General features: G+C 39.9%; 3 protein-coding genes across 6 annotated transcripts in view; 1 reads left to right on the forward strand and 2 right to left on the reverse strand.

Moving 5' to 3' along the window:
• Positions 1-4948, reverse strand: part of LOC110987971 (uncharacterized) — a 29865-nt gene extending 24917 nt beyond the window's left edge. For all 4 annotated transcript variants that reach the window (XM_087136801.1, XM_087136799.1, XM_087136800.1 and 1 more), the window contains exons 1-3: positions 4634-4948; positions 2592-2817; positions 2267-2328 (exon numbers count right to left, since the gene is read on the reverse strand). In XM_087136801.1, coding sequence (XP_086992927.1) covers positions 2267-2328; positions 2592-2817; positions 4634-4850 — 505 coding nt within the window. In that variant the 5' untranslated portion in view covers positions 4851-4948. The remainder of the gene's footprint in view (positions 1-2266; positions 2329-2591; positions 2818-4633) is intronic.
• A 2826-nt stretch (positions 4949-7774) lies between these two features.
• On the forward strand, positions 7775-10567 carry mthfs (methenyltetrahydrofolate synthetase). Its single transcript, XM_022249994.2, has 3 exons — positions 7775-7933; positions 9075-9330; positions 9694-10567. The coding sequence occupies exons 1-3, from the start codon at positions 7820-7822 to the stop codon at positions 9918-9920; spliced, it is 597 nt and encodes a 198-aa protein (XP_022105686.2). The 5' UTR covers positions 7775-7819; the 3' UTR covers positions 9921-10567.
• A 1023-nt stretch (positions 10568-11590) lies between these two features.
• On the reverse strand, positions 11591-17446 carry LOC110987325 (uncharacterized). The gene is made up of 5 exons (XM_022249982.2): positions 16771-17446; positions 13839-13895; positions 13086-13487; positions 12773-12811; positions 11591-12338 (listed from the first exon to the last, which is right to left on the reverse strand). The coding sequence occupies exons 1-5, from the start codon at positions 16921-16923 to the stop codon at positions 12117-12119; spliced, it is 873 nt and encodes a 290-aa protein (XP_022105674.2). The 5' UTR covers positions 16924-17446; the 3' UTR covers positions 11591-12116.

Here is a 17446-nt window from a genome sequence, read left to right on the forward strand (position 1 = left end):
TTTTTAACAAGCCTGTTTAGGGAATCGCTTATGGAGCTATCAGTGTCAATAGCTCCATGGTCAAAGTTATACTCGGACTAGGCCTACATATACATGTGTGATATAGCCTGACCATGCTGACCGTACTAAGCTACGCTGAAATGAAGACAACGTCCAACCTGGGCTAATGTGTGGTATAGGCCTAGGCCTAATTACATTGGCTTGGACCTATTCCAAAACTGTCATCAGATGGATGGGGTTATGCATCTCTGGGTTTTAAACATACTCCAAAGTCCAAACTGTCCATATCCCCAAATCCAGTGCCAGATATGAAGTACTCGATCATGCTACATGTATATTGGTCCATGAGCTCCATGATTGGTCTTTCAGCTGAAAAACTTTGATCGCATCATCGCCACGACGAGTGCAGAGAAACGTAAGTTAGACTTATTTGGGTGAGGGCGCTGTTCCGTTTTACTGGTCAACTTAACCCCACAGCCCCAAATTAGAAGTGTCTGTTTCGGGAAACGAGAAACTAAACGGGACATTGATAATACGTTTCTCGATTTTATTCACCAGCTGCAAAGTTCCCATGAAATTCCTTTTGGCTCGATTTTCCATTTTTTCTGAAGTGCGAAATGAACTGATGGGATTTCAAGCTATTCATGGTGACAGACGACTAAGATGGAAAGCTTGCGGTAAGCACCATGCAATATCTCTTTTTGAGTCTGTGTGGTTCTGATAAGAACCGGAGAGGCTCAACGTTTCGGACAGTGTGCTCTGTCCGTCGTCAGGAGACTGAAGAGATGCCGACAGGGAGTGGGGCTTATATGCTGGTTGGAGGTACCGTCACACTCCAGAGATATTGCATGGTGCTTACCGTAAGCTTTCCATCTTATGCGAAATGAACTCTTTAAAAATGCAAAAAAAAGGCGGAAATAATTTCTCAACAAACTTTGGGTTAGGTACGTGGAGGTAATAATAATTTATAGGTGCGACACTTAGCTGAATTCTCGCCAAATTTTCGCCCGTTTTTTGAATTTTGGACAAATTTTATCACACTGAAATTATCCACAAAGGTTCAACAGCATGTAATACCAGTATTTAACAAAATGAATTTCATTTTTTCAACAAGAGGTTTGTTAGCAACACCGTATGAAGAAAGTCAAGTGAAAGTTCAGGTGCACCGTTTTAGGGGACTCTACTAAATTATTAGCCAAGAATCTAAGTGAAAGTTGTTATGTATCTCTGATCTAAAAACTACTTTTAGTTTTAATTATCTGTATCCCCAATTCAGCACCAGATACGGAAAGCTCGGGCTTTCAATTTCAGACCTTACTTTGATCTGCACGGTATGAGGGAGAGACTTTGTTTTAATAGATTTACTTTAAGGTCAACACATTCCAGAGGGTGAGGGCGCTACTCCGTTTTAATGGTCGACCCTACGTATTGCGTGCGGCTACACAATTGGATTTTTGTAGTTATACCAGAGGATTATTTTAATTTTAGGTACCAAAGGGCGAGTGTACAATAAGTATAGAGAATTAAATGGACACTGGTTGATGATTTTTGTTATTTTTATAAGATTGTGGTTGTATGGCAAAATATTAGACAAGATTTTACGTGAACGTGACTTTCGGCAGTTACTCCGACGGAGTTCAACCCGACAACTTATTACACGGCGACCTCTGTATCTAGGAGGCTATCAACCTTAGGCAACTTGAAGGAGTTTTGCCTAAAGAGTGAGTACATGTTGCAGCCTTGGAGCCAAAGATACGGGCAGTTTTAAAATTCTAAAATGTATGTATTTTTTTAATTAACAGAATGCTCATTATACCTTCGAACAAAATGCATGTGTGACACCAGTACCCAAGTTCTGACGATTAAATGGAAATATTTCAACTCAAGCGAATATCGCTGCAATCTGGTGACATTCGCTTCGCTTTCGAATTTCGCGTTCGCCACGAAGGCTGGCCTTCAAAAGGAGGATGGTGTGTATATTTCTGTTTTGCTAGTTTGCCATACCAAAGAAAAAAGATAATTCAAAATACTATGCGGGGCCAATGATCCACCTTTCAGTTTCCCAAGAAGAACTACAAAAATCCTATGAAACATTAAGTTTACACATAAGTTTTTCAAGCACCTTTTCGCAAACTCGCATGCAAACTAATTTATACATTCAACCAGTAACGATTTTTTTAAAGTGTATCTAAATTCAACGCTAAAAAGTGGCCTCTGAGAGCCTAGTGTCTGGAGAGTGAGTTACCTTTTAAAAACTATAACTCACCTGTAACTTCTGATGATCGGAACGGTCCCCAAAATGTTGAAAAGGACTGCACAACAGTTGCTCTAATGATAGAGACATATAAAGAAATAATGTTCACCATCTTCTACAAGACAATTGTTGCAAATGTGTGTATTTCACTGTTACTATGTAGCTTTAGCAACGGTGCTGTTGAGAAAAAATTTCCGTGCTTTCATTTTTATATGCTTCGAAGCTCTCGAATCAGGGGGGGGGTCTAAAAAGTAGAGATCGGTCCACTTTAATAACGAAACTGAGGTCGGTGGGGGAGAACTTGACGAATTCCCTTAGTAGAGGCCTTCTTACTTACACAAATTCCAGTGTCCCGACGTTGGTTGTTGGGGCCCTCCATGTAAAGGACGCAGCCGTGTCGGGCTGATTGGTGGAATGAGTGACCGTGTCCCCCGACCTCAGGCAAGCCATGGTACGTGTGTTTGGTGGGAGATTTTCCCATGTGCCTACCGGTGTTGACTGGCCGACTCGACGGGCTTGGAGAATGAATCCCTTCATTCCGTCATTGGGTCCCGTGAGAGTAACTGAAGCAAGGATTGGGAAACGTCTTACTTTTTTTCGAAAGCCGGGAAAAATCAAGCATATATGAACTAGCATAGTTAACACCTTTTTGTTAAATGTGCTAGTTCATATATACTCGATTTTTCCCGGCACTGTTAAAGTTTGGGAAATATACAGAAGAAAATCCCCTACACGGCCGCGGTGATCGTCCTCTTGGCTCCAAGCGGACAAAATGGATTTATTCCCCCATAAATGACCGGACTACTTTTGTGATAAATTCTCAGCCCCAGTAAAGGTTGTGGTATACTGTTTCTAAAGTGCTGATATTATCAGTTCCTATACGCCATACGCCACTGCTACACACTGGCATTCCCAGGTTTTGTTAATGAACCTGTGGAGAAGTCCAATTCTGCACGGCTCCAATCATGGGTATACATTCGACATGTTTTAGACACCAGGAAAAAAGGAGTACTAATTATCGGTATAACTTCAGTTTCTTATTTTTTTTTTTACATAACAATTGGTAACTGCTATACGCATGATTAAAATACGTCCGTCAAAGATAACAGCACATCATCTGCCTTGTGTTCAAAGCATGGCTTTGTTACATTATTAACGACAGAAATGGCTTCATTCTTTTTTGGAGAACATACAATTTCATGTATTCGTTAAAATTTTGTCCTCCAATTCAAGCCCCTCCGACTATTGATGAAGCGTTAAATACAAAAATTGACAAAATATCTTGCATCTCAGTTTTATTCTGATGTCTTCTAAAAAGACGCGCTTCTAGGATTGGAGCCACGCACAAATGCCAAGTGACAGTGTTTCTCAAAATATTATTCACCAAAATGTCGACGTGGTTGGGCAGATATATCAGGCCTATATAGCCTGCAGTTGACTCAACACTAAAATTTAATGTCAACTCCCATTGAAACCATATTTTCACATTTCGAATTCGGACTCTTCGTTTTACAAACGTTTCTACTTAATCTTAATAAAATGCATGGACTTACACAACAAACCAATCGTACCACATGCGACCCCGTACCCCACACAAACAGAAAAATCACAATAACCAATCAATGCCCACCGCTCAGGATACGATTTTGCACATGGCTGGATAATTGGAACGCCAGTCGAGTAAGGCCTAGTGCAGACGATATTAAAAGCTTTTATGCTAACTCGCCTTTCAATGTTAGGTAAACAGTCAGTGGGTTTAATTGAAAACAAGCAATATCCCAGTTTCATCTTCATGCTTTATTCTCAAGACGATGACCGTATAATTAACAGAATTAATGTTGAACATACAATTACACTTCCATTAAGATTTCATTTACAGTATCTATCGGCATTGACGACTTGTACTCCTTAAAAAGGCACAAATTGCAATTTATTCGGCAAACGCAGTTTGTTTGTGTATTTATTAGAGAAATTAAGTATCGAACCTCTTGGCGCGACTTCTGTTGTTGTAATTGAGAAGAGCTCACTGTTGTGATTTTTCTCTCAATTGACGTATGAGAAATATTTTGGAAAGTAAAAGGTATTCGGCATGTAGAATAACTGAACCACACCAATAATGTGTAAAGTACTTTTCATAATTCGTAAGCATAATGTCCGAATATTTTTTTTCAAAAACCAAATAGTGTATCAATTTTGAAGAGCATGCTTGGAGTTGGGTAAATAACTGGGTAAACATGAAGAATTTCATTGTATACGAGGTGAAACAAAAAGCTTTTTCATTATGAAACCAATAATTTATTCAATAAAGATGGCTCCCGTGCAACGTTTAACATTTTTACATGGTGTTTTGAGTTACACAAGAATTAATTATTATCTTACCTCTTACGGTTCCACCCGCCACATACCTAATTGCTCCTAGTTGGATCCGGTATGGGTTGGGAGGCTGCCGTGGCGTTGCTGAGCCGTGTCGAGGGAGCAACGTACTGCATGCTTCCGATGGCGCCCCATCAGGCCTTGCTAAACACGGAGTAATTATTCCCTGATAAAAGACAAATACTGCGACCAACACAAGCCAGTAATCCTGTGCGAAAGTCATTCCTAAAAGATTCCTCCCCGATACTTCTAAGAGAGTGTGGTGTCCATACTTTGAGGATCTCGGAAATGCGACACGTACGATTGTGTTGGTAATACCTAAATCACAGCCGGCGGGGTGTGTCTGGGTTTGACGATGATATGTGTAGGCCTTCTATCAACAGGTGTGAAAATATCGAGTACGTGCAGTCTCCATTGTTTTTTATAGGATGTGAGTCCTTCTGCTTTGCTGTAATGTTTTTCGTTCAATTTACGCAACACTCGTTACAGCAGTTGGTCCGAAATTTCCATTATCAGAAAACGGAATCTAAGCCTCAGTATAACAACCTATCTCATAATGAAGGAAACTCGGGTACGATTAACAACGGAGGTTAAGGCTTTGTGCAAGGATAAATGAACAATTTGCAAAAGACCTTTGAATTGTTCGATGGAATAGCTGAAAATAAGTAAGTAATGAAATTCTGGTTTAATTAAGACACTTGCTTGAAATTTTTGTAAAAAATACAAGTCATAGATCCCGACTCCTTTTAAGAAGCTGCTTTATCATGAGAAACTGGTTATCGAATATCAAACAAGACAAGAAGACCGGGAAGGACTGATGCCATCATTCTAATGGCCTCATGGGAAGAAAGTTTCCAAAAAATTACAATATTTTTACCTTTTTGTTTACCCGATTTAAAATCCTGTTTTCTCAAGGAAGTCTTTCAAAAATTCAAGATGTAAATGTTGCGAAAATTTTATCACTATGTTCAAAAACAAAACAGAATTGATCCGTCCTTTCCATTTTAACTTCATGTACACTCGATACACAGAACATAGGCCTAGTCCTTTATGTGCTCTCACAAGGCCCAACAGGGACAACTTCGTCCAGAAATACTAATTGCAAAGTACTTCAGCAATAAACCGACAGCTGTGATTAGGGCGAGGCAAGGTCACTAGCAAGAAGATCAATACGTGGGAAGGTGTCATCGGTACCATCGGGTGGACTGGTGGATTTCAATGAAAATCCTATACATTTATTCGAAGTGATAATACTCTGCCACAGAGTTTGATTTGCACATTGTTTTTATTTGGAGTAAAAGCCCAGCATCATGAAACAAAAGCAACAGTTGAAGATTATGGTCTGCTGACAGAGCGTGACTTCGATGCCGTAGCATTGTAAAAAAAAAAATGGGTGAACGAAATTTTAGATAAACGTTTCATTAATAACAATCTGGATCTTGTGCAATTTGGTTCTCGTAGTCTTTAAACAATGCACGTTAACGTATGACTCATTAAAATCTATTACTCTGATTGAAATTAAACCTTAAGGGACCCTATGGTGCGTGTGTTGTTTCTAAAATGCACTGTATCGTGGAAATGACAAAGTTCCTTTCACCAGTAAACGTAGTGCTACGTCAAAGAGAAACATGGAGTGCCTTTTTTATGCCGGAGGGGAGAAATCCAAACCACTGGTATCCATGCTGGGCATATAGTCGGCAATCTGTCTTAACTATACGCGAGCACAGCATGGGCGGCACTAAAGATGTGGTTTGTGCAGTTGGCCATGTGTTGATTAGGGAATCTACCTGGAAAAGGTTAATGCAACATTCGGACGACATAGGGTTTATGCCACTAGGGAGTTTTCCGCAACTATAAGCAGTGCTGTAGTCGAGTACTTTTTGAGAACTAAGTTCTTTACCAAATATTTAACTAGTTAGGAGGAAACAAAGCTGAAGTACATCGGCATTTGATGGTACATGCATAAAGGTAAGATTACAAAGCAACATAATGACTTCAGGCCTCCCTGTTTGATTAAAATTAACATTTTAGGACAAAAGTACTCGGAAAGTACTCGGCCGAGTTTTTTACACAACTGGGAGTGTCTGAAGTCTAACATTTATTTTGTAATCTTACCTTTGCACATTTACCATCAAATGCCTGTGCGCTCAGGCTTTATTCCCTCTTACCCAGTTCAGTATTTTGCGGAGAACGTTGGTACTCGGAAAGTACTCGACAGCAACACTGACTATAAGGCAGGTCTTACATGTTCACATTTTTTACACGCGTGAGTGGTCATGATAATATATGCAGGGACGTTACAATCAATCATATTTTTGCTCAACCCGCAAACAACTCAGCGATGTGCACTGATGATGTTTCTCACATAGTTATTATTCTTCTTATTTTTTTAACTGAGACAACTTGAAGTTCGAACCCTTGGCTCAACCCGGTATGCTTCGGCTGAGGTCATCGATCCAAGAGCACTGTACCCCATCAGGCTGTGTACAATTACTTGGCTACAGCAAGAAATAATACACAAGTCTATGGAAAATGGCAGCAGTCGCTAACTAGGGGTTTCCAGTTTGGTAAGGTCAATCATGTCGGGCATTAAGTACAGTGGTGTAAATCAGTACCTGGGATTAGTACAGTTTCTCCTTTTTCAAAAAGGTGTACATGGTGCATGAATGTAAAGTTCTTGTAAGTTTTTCCCCATTTCAGAACAACTTGGGAATTTCGAAAAATACACCAAATCCCGCTCTTAAGTTCACACCACGATCAATTGTGTGTGTGGGGGGGAGGGAAGATCCAATAGCCCATTCCCTTGGTCATTTAGTGTGTGTTTCTTCATGGAGGAAGGAATGGGGGGCTGGCCAAATTATTCGGGCATGGCCTTAAACTCCGACCGAAGCACATTATGACGGCATTTTACCTGGGAGTGATGATCACCTGCTACAGCCACGACCTTTGCATGCCAACAAGTGTCTTTATAAGTAACAGTTAATTATGACTAGTTATTGAATTTCAATGATAATTTTTAATGATAAACTAATTATAATTAAGCCTTACAGATGAATGCACGAGATAAATTTTAAATTTACACCGTCTGATGATCCTGCCGGTGGAACGGTGGCTCGGATAAAAACTCGAAGAACACCCGGACCCTTAATACGATGGACAGCGCCCTCTTTGGTAGATTCAGCAAAGATCAAGATGGCGGCGGCCATGCGGGAAGCAAAAAGCCTGCTTCGTCGCGAAATGAAGCAGCGACTAGCTGCCTTATCAAGCGAAGAAAAGGCTCGGCAGTCAGAAATCATTCTTAAGAAGGTTACCATGTGTTTCAGTTTGCCATTATCCAGATTTACTGTGTGAAGCTTAAGCCTTTTTTGCTGGCTTGAGCCGACAACCGGCATGACCGGTAGGCCTAGCTAGCTTACGGTACGTGAAGTGAAAAAGTGTATGCAGGTGGTATGCAATAGGCCTTATGCGGTGACTGTACCTAACGGAATGGGTAGATGTTTTTCATATTCAGTGTATCTTGGTGTCTAGTACGGGTCGCCAATGTTGCACTGTCTCCAAAACCGGCAACAATAACTTTGAGCATTAACTTGATGTAATTTAAAATGACTTTTTAAGTGTTTATGGTTAAGTGGTTAAGGCTTTCAAGGAAAAACTAGGTCAGGCCCAAGTTGTAGGCCTAGTACATGTAACTTGTAGTAGGCTTACATCAAGTATGTCAGTGACTCCCATATGGCTCCATTATCATGATTATTCACTAAGCTTGCCCTCATCACAATGTAGTTGCAATTATCATGATGATGGGGGAAGGACTCCATGTTGCAACTGAACCAGTGTCCATTACGGCACTGACCTCTGGGAACGTGGGGAATAGCTGAACAGATGACACTTGCAGCAACATCAAGACAGAGATGCACAAGCACTTCAGTAGGGTAGCCTGCCTGGCCTACATGTGTGCTCTCTCTGATTCCTCCATGGTCTAATTTCTAAGTATCAGTGGACACTGACAATAAACCTATGACACACAATTACCCAGAATAGTTAAACAGTTAACCCTAACCCCCCAAGGGTTGCTGGCCCTAGCCTTCCCCATTCACACACAGTTAAACACCCATTTGGGACTTTGTGCACAGGGGCTGTTGGACTTTGTTTTCTGAGGTATGCCAAACTCATTGTAAAAGCCAGCTGTTATGGGCCTGCCAGACCTATCCCCACAGAATTAAACACTTTACTGCGGTTTAATTCTGTGTGGTTGGGGAAGGTTAGGGTTAAATGATTGTATATTCTGCAGATCAAAATCTTTTGTTCATTTACACTTGATGTTGCATTATTTATTTTCAAATCATTTGTTGCATTGTTCTTGTGGTTTTTTCAACTTCCATGCGAAAATGGTTTGCATGAATTGCATCTCTCTGTTTTCTATTCTAATTCCTACAAAACAAACCTGCAGCTGGTATCACATCCTGTGTACCGGAGTAGCCAACGCATCTCGGTGTATCTAAGCACAGCAGATGAAGTCAGCACAGAAGGTATCTTGAATCACATGTTTGCCAACAAGAAGAAGTGTTTCGTGCCGCAGTACATAGGCCCACGGATGGACATGTTGAGGTTACTTTCAATGGAAGACTACAGCAACTTGCCACTGACAAAGTGGAATATCAAACAGCCGGCTGAAGGAGACCAGAGGGAGGAAGCTCTAGCAACAGGTGAGAAGAACCTCTCTCTGCTCAAGTCCATCACTGATAGTCTCTTTTTAAGTTTTAGAGCCACCTTTAATATTACATGCTGCTCCAAAGAGGAGGCCATGTACCTTGGCTGTATTTCCACAACTTCAGCCAGTCATTTTTTTTATTTTGTGTTCATTTAATTTTGAATATTTGTCATGCACTCATAACCACACATTCATGGGGACATGAGTGAGTGATCCTTGGGCAGTATGTCCTTGGGCAGGGCACCGTACCACATTTATTTCTCTCATGAAGTATTGTTGTATTATTAGCTAAATGGGCTACACATACTTGAAGTCAGTAACTTGGAGCCTCCATCCATTTCCCCCTTTCACCTGTCAGGAGGACTTGATTTAATCATTGTGCCTGGTCTGGCTTTCAACCTCGGCGGCGATAGACTAGGGAAGGGTAAAGGGTACTATGACAAGTACCAGAAGCGGTGTGCGGAGCACCCAAGTGGTAAGCCAAAAACAATTGCCCTGGCATTCAAAGAACAGATGTGTGCCACAGTACCAGTGTCTGAAGATGATGTCACCATTGATCATGTGATCCACGGAGACACACAGTAGTTCCACGACACATTTGAGTGTCGCCAACAGTCCCAATGTTGTATTTTCAACTGAGCAGGCACATTACATTATTCACTCGCCAAAAGGAGACAAATTCTTAAGTGTAAGATATATAATTATGGTTTCACTCTCTTTTCAGGGAGCGACACAAATTTTCTTTAAAATAAAAACTATTTTTCATGAGAAATATAAGTAAATTATTATGGTTTAATATTGACGGGCCATCACTGGGATCCCTGGTTTTGATTAATGTTCATGTACATGTGATTTGTGATCCATTCTTGTATTCAGACTGCCTGTACCGAAAACCAAGCAATTTTAATGATGCGAATCCCTCCGGACTACAATGCGCAATGGGTCTCAGGCTGATTTGTGTAGATGAAGTGGTCTTTTTAAAATGTTATCACAGACGTTAACTCACAGCGTTCAGTCGTCGGCAAAATGAAATACACCTCTCAAAGAGACAACAAAAGTCTATGGAAAGTACACATACTTCAAACAATAAAATTTAATTTTGTTTTAATAAATCACCCTCTGAATAACTCTAGCATCGCGTTTTGAAATACAAATTTTGTGTTTGTATATGTAATGCAAATAAAAATGTATAAGTTTATCTGAATGAATAAAAAATACATGCAATTCTGTAATCGTGTACATGTAATTTACTTATTTCAAAGACAATCTGTAAGAGCAAAAATATCAACCGATGTTTTTACAGAAAGTTTGACAATATTCTATTTACCTGTGACAACACAGCAAAGTGTTCACTTCAGTATAAACACTTCAAAGGGCCAGCCCACATACATGTAGTATGTTGCGTGGCCGAGGCATTTCACCATTAAGCATACACTTTAAAAAAGGAAACATGCAGATCTTAAATCCTAACAAACACTGAGAACATGCCTTGTGTAAAAGTTCAATTTCATTGTCAAGAATACATGCACATTTACAATTTTAACATGAAGCAAGGGCATACATGTAAATGCTCAAAGACATTCTTAATGGTAAAAAAATTCAAAATATTTCTAAGCACTTGAGGTTAATCTACACAATATTTCTGCCCACAACAGTACACATTTACGTCGTTCTGTGATTGCTTCCTAGTTTCTGAAGCATTTAAAAGTACTTTTTAAAGGAAGTATATTAATCACTCTTCAAAGAAAGTCTTACATTAGTAAGTAAACAATTTTGTTAAAACCTGATGATAGTATCGATTTAGATGAATAACACTCAAATCTGGTGGTGATATTTTTATTAAGAAATATTTCCCTGCTTTAAGTTCACTTTATACGATCTTTATTGGTCCGTTGCTTCTTCGAAATTTGATGACCTCTTAATTTTGATACGACTTTGCAAACATGCAGACTATTAAGCATGTGTGTAATGGAGTGTCAGTATCCCAGAATATGTTGCTACATGTACATTTCGTTTGGCATGCGTGGAAACAGTACAAAAAATAGAATAACAAGTATAAAGGTGTAATCACTGAATTTAGAGAAATTATGAATTGAAAATTCACATTGGTGACTAGCTGGAAGTGTTCTCAACTAAACAACAAACTTACATTGTATTCAAAATATCAAAAGTGGAATTTACTCTTGTGAAACATATTCTTTAGAATAGCCTTTACTTTTTTTACATATTATTACAGATATTTTCACGATAACAAATTCCATCAGCCTCGAGTTATGCATTTATAATTGGGTTAAAATATTAAATTCGCATTTTGTTGTAACTTAAGATGAGGATCGTGACTGTTTAGAACTGCGATACATTCAAGAGGTTCCCCTGCAACCAGGTTTGAGAATCCTCTGAATCAAGAGAAAGACCTTTGACCTCCGTAATGTCGGTGGTCAAAGACTCAGAAACATGCTGATTGGACACGCCAGTGATAGTGGCATGAGACGTTTATAAGCTATTAAATAACCTATACAGTACACGTACATGTATTTTCTTTCTCGTTTTAATTTCCAACCTGCACCCCAAAGTGGTGACAATTGAGAGATTGCCTTGTTGTTGTGTAAGAAGGAAACCAGACGAATGCATGCACATCTGCCAGAATGTTGTTGAGGTAGAACACATTACTGACTGAATTAAAAATGTTCTTTTTAATGCTTTGCTTTATATTGTTGTATACATGTACACAATGCAGTATGCGGCTGAGATGTCATATAGAAAAAGCGTAAGACACAATATCTATGACTGCCTCGTCGCAAAGTACAACACCACGGTAAGAATGAGACCAAAGACGAGAATGATGAGGATGAGAATGATGACGTATCTCCATCTTCTTCGGATCTCATGGCGTCGGCTTGCTGCTTCGATGTCAGTCTTGGATTTGACGTCAGTCTGTGCCCCTAGTGCATATTGGCTGGGCCCTCCCCCTGCTGCTACGAGCTGATCTTTGGGCATGGTATTCTGATTGGTCAAAGGTGAAGGAAAGTGGAAGTATTGACCCTCTTGGCTTTTCAAACGACCATTGTCGGCAAGAATGAATGGGATTCAACTTCAGTGCACTCAGAACAACGAGTCCTCAGCCGCAAACATGATTTTTTTATAGGGAGAGTCAAACTTCATTTTGGTGATACTGGTTAGAGAAACTTGCTATTTAGTCCTCAAAAACGGAGAATTTTTATAGTGTAGGCCCACGTGATTTTATGAACATACAAAGAAACACATTTGAGTTTGTTATCTCAGTTATTTTAGAGAATATAAAATCGTGTGGTTTCAATTAAAACTAAATACTTTAGACAAGATTGGCATTCTTTTGTTTGATGCATCATGTTTTCTTTCATGATACTTTCTTTGGCTCCAGTCAAAACAATATTTACATGTTTATTGCGTCTACTTACATGTTTCACTCTTGATGGCATGACGACTCCAAAGGAAGTCTGATAAGATTTTTTAAAATTGACAAAGGAAGACAAGAATATTAAAAGCAGGAACTGACAAAATTGATTTAAGATATTTTAAACAAAACTTATTGTCGAGGTGTGACAGTGGCAGGCGACATCGATGTAAGGAAGGGGGAATTCAAGGCCCCTGTTGCTAGTGGTAGGGGGCCCCATCCCTTCAAAATTTTCACATTAACTGGATGTTAGAGGACCAAAGTTGTAAACGTGTTTAAGATTACCGTACAAACTACTGATTTTTTGCTATCCGTACCAGTTTCTTCACGCCGTTTGCTGCACCGTTCTGCCCGTCTGGTGGTCGTTTCCCAAACCTGAAGTTTTTGCTGTAGTTTATCTTGGTCTCTGGTGGTCTTTCGTCAGGAACCTCCTCCTCGTCCTCGTCGAGGTCCTTCTTGGGCCGTTTGTAGGTGCTTTTTTTGCTCTTGCCTGCCTTAGCACTATTCTGACTGGCCACGGAATCTTGGCTGATGTCGCCGACCTTGGCCACCTGAGCTTGATCGGCTGTCACCTCCACGGTCCCGTTCTGGTCGTAGAGGGGGTTGAGTCGCATGGAACTACTGACTTGCTTCTCTTTGATTGCTGGAGGCGAGCCGAAGACGTTGGCCATCTTGACATTGTCCACTTCGTAGTCACTCAAACGATTGAGTTTAATTCTCTGAGGATTATAACGAAACATGTTTTTCTTAAGACAGTTATCTCTAAAGTTGAAACTGTCGATTCATCATTTATGAAATCCTTTATACTGTCGGACTCTTGTACACTCAAGTCCTGTGATAAAAATTCGCCGCGTGTAGAATAATTGCTTTCATTATAACCGAAGTTCACAGTTGTTTCTCTTTTAAAATGCGACTTTGCATTTCTCCAGTAACGACCTTTATGGAAATGTTACCAACAAAAAACGGAAAATTGCGAAGGATATCCTTGTCAGACCGAATACATGTATGTAGTTGAATGCCTCGAAAATAATAAACAGCATTAGTGGAATTTTATTACAGGGATAAACTACCTGTATTTCGACATCACCTTCAGTTTGAAGTTCCTCATTCCCCATGCCCTTCTGAGACTGAAAAAAAAAAGCGAAAATGCATTTGATAAATTTCTCTTGGTTCATTTGCATTTATGTGTTAACCCTAACAGTCCTCAGTCCTCCAACAGGTGAAGGATTGAGGAGCGTTAGGGTTAATCAAGATGTCAAAATGGTCTTCTAACCAGCTCTTTGGCAAAAATCCTCTGGACAATTTGTAACGATTCTGCAAGAATGAGGGAGGTTAAGATCATTTCCCGGGACTTGATGGAACTTGAACTTTATATGAAATTTGCGCTACCGAATTTTGGCCATGGGAGACTTAGTCTTCAGAATCTTCTGTGCAGACAGAGCGTATAAAAATGCAACCAAAATTCTTTTGAGTTTCTTGGGAGAGAGAGTGCCTAGTAGCGCTTTAAAGCCACAGATCCCCTCTTTCTAATGATATGTTATTTATTCACACACAGCCATGATGAATGGCTGGACAATTATTCTTCGGAGGCGGGACCAATGAACCCAAAAAATCCAAAGAAAATTTTTGCTCTGTATAACGACACTGCTTAAAGGTCCTGGAAAACTTGGTTTATGAATTTACAAAGTTAACGAAAGATCGTATCTGGGATTGTTACACACACACCGGGCTTCTTGTTTTGGACATGTTCTGACTCTTTAGCTTTAGTTGCTGTCTGATAGGAGATCGAAGCCGATGAGAGACGGAGCGTTCATTGTCTCTATTGTCTGAGCAGATATTTACAAACTGACTCGTAAATTTGGGCTAGTGGGGATGACTAAAACTGACGGAACACCACACTCACACCGTGCAGTACCGTGCCCCCACACCTTAAATTTGGAAAAGAGTAAAGAGGTATGAACAGCATGCAATCAATGAATTATTTATTTTGATTATCTCACATTGAGAACCCCTCCTTAAAAACAAAAATCCCCCAAACTCCGTACGAATTGCACTTGATTTATTTTTAGAAGAACACCACAGGCAACATGGCTTTAGAGAGTTAGATAAGCCGACCATAATAATGCAAGCGAGGAGGTCAGAGTTACATGTTATTTTCCACGTTTCTTTTTATTTTTTTTTTTTTTAGAGTGTATATAGAATTTTGAATCAGCACTGTCGAAGTTCACTAAACTGGACCCAGTAAACAGCTACAAATCCAAGTCTACCATCGGTAGGCCCTACTTTATTTTATGCAAAACAAATCCAGTTCTTTGCAAGTTCATGGGGAGAGTTCAGCCTGTACAACATTGGGCTTGAAATGTTCTTTTGTCGAGATGTACACCCGGAACTAACTTTATTGTATATTATTTGGTATCACAACGGTTCATCGAGCAACGAAAATTTTCTCACACTCCTGGTATGCGTGGTATGTAGGCCTACTACTGATGTGTATAAACTGCTATGGACGAGGTTCACATTTCAAGGCTACAGCCTACGATATATTTCCAATAACTGACAACAATAAAAGTTATCCTTCCCTTTTCTCCTATGGATGGCACCTTTGAAATGCTACTTAGTGCTAGATACCACGCACCTTATAATTGATGTGATATTATTATATTACTGTAATACTACCAGAGATGATTTCAATACTAGTGTATATGATAGTTTTACATGATTGCTCTATTTGAAGAACACAGTAACACACGAATATTAAAACAATAATCATCAACAGGATGTTTGCGGTACCTCTAGAACAATGCAATCCTTGTTTTTGGGACACTTGTCACCAAGAAATATCCTTCTTTGGTTCTGTCTGTTTACAAATATATATGACCGGATATTATGAATGGTAGCTTCCAGGTGCGTGCACGTAGGATCATCGTTTACAGTTGCAACACGTTGCGCAGCAACCACTTCCAAGTTTAGCATAATTATTGTCAGCATGAAGCTACGATTACCAGGCTTAATAGAAAATCTTTATCATTTAAATGTATAGTCAATATTTGAAGTTTTCTTTTTTTATATAGTGTCTGTAGGTGCAGATCTGTTTCGGAAAAATTTAACTGTATATCAATCCACATGGATAAGAGAATTAAGTGAAGGGAAGTCAGAAATACAGGAGACGAGTCCCGATGGTAATCCGTATGCCATGCGGAGTGACACAACGCCGTTAATTTCAGAACTGTCATTTTTTTATACACACATATACATGTTGCACGTTGGTGGAAACAAAGATCATTGCGGGTACAAGTCTGAAGGGCAAGAATTCCATATTCGCTAATTTTTCCTAAAGGGGTGTATCAGGCATCAGAGAGTGATAACATGGCGGATTTAGCGGGGGAAATAATGAACTATTTACTTCGAAAAAACATGTACACGTACTTAGAAAATTCAGACCAGCCTCATAGGGTTTGTGCGCAGGGTGTCAAGTGATGTCCAGGTATGGAACTCTTCCTATGATAATTATATATGTGGGAGAAAGTGATGCCCTTTTCACAATGCATGGGTACATGTATATCACATAATGTTCACAAGCCCACCTAGAAACGAAATTCACCAAATCGATTTCTGTGATGGCTATTAACTGTTCGTCATTCGGCTGAAGCTGTAAATTTATCTTGTAACACACATGTACATTTACATGTACTGTGAAAGTATAATACTACATGTACCATCCAATTTAGACTTAAACTAAAATTATTTACAGCCAGAAATGTTCGATGTTTAGCTGCAAAATATAAGTACATGGAAAAGTTCAGAAATATTAAATTTACATATGTACCCTGACAAAAAAATTAATCACATTATTTCAGGAATTAGAAAAAGTATTGCGCACGTGCATGCCGACATAATGACGCGTAAGGGAAACGGCTCAGAAATGCTCATAGGTTGTTCTGTGCTTTAGTTCCATCATCAGAGACAGTTATCATAAGCGAGTCAGCAACGAGCTTTGCCTACCGTGTTTGATGACGAGTCCCCGGACTGTGTGCTGCTGCGTTTCTGGTCTCTTTTTCGGTACCTCCTCCCCGCCTGACTACCACTGGGAGCAGGCGCTTGGGACCCATCTCCTACTGACCCTCCGTCGGAGCCATTGATGTCCGTGTTCGCCATGCTATAAATTCACGCAGCGTTATGCCAAACAGCTGGAGACAAACGCTACCTGTTGCCTTTGTTTAAGGACGACAGACACTCGCTGGGTTGGTTCTTGATAGAAACCGACTTGTCGAATCTCCTTCAATGGCTGTCCATTGTGACTCTGTGATCGGATCTTCTGTGTATTGAGATCAAGCCCGATATTCTTGGTAATCTGGAAATGTATTAACGCGATGTCCAAAGGGTGCTCCCAGCATGCGAACCAACCAAAAATCACGTAACCGACGGTTGTGACAGAAAGACCCTTCTATAAAGAAATAATTGAACGTGAATATCGTTTATAGGAAAGATGACTATTCGATTTTCCACAGATATCACGGTGCGTTTTCGGATTGCGGCTGTCATCGACTGTTTTCAAAATACCGACAACATGGCGGATGGTATGAAAATGGTTAAATGAACAAACGCTGACTCGATCCAGTGTTACGCCTGAGTGCCTCCATGCAACTCCATCGATCCTAGCCCACAGGTAGGCAATACG

Source organism: Acanthaster planci, linkage group LG05 (genome assembly GCF_054643075.1).
Source record: "Acanthaster planci isolate LZ-2023a linkage group LG05, COTS_SCS, whole genome shotgun sequence".
Classification (NCBI taxonomy): Eukaryota; Metazoa; Echinodermata; class Asteroidea; order Valvatida; family Acanthasteridae; genus Acanthaster; species Acanthaster planci.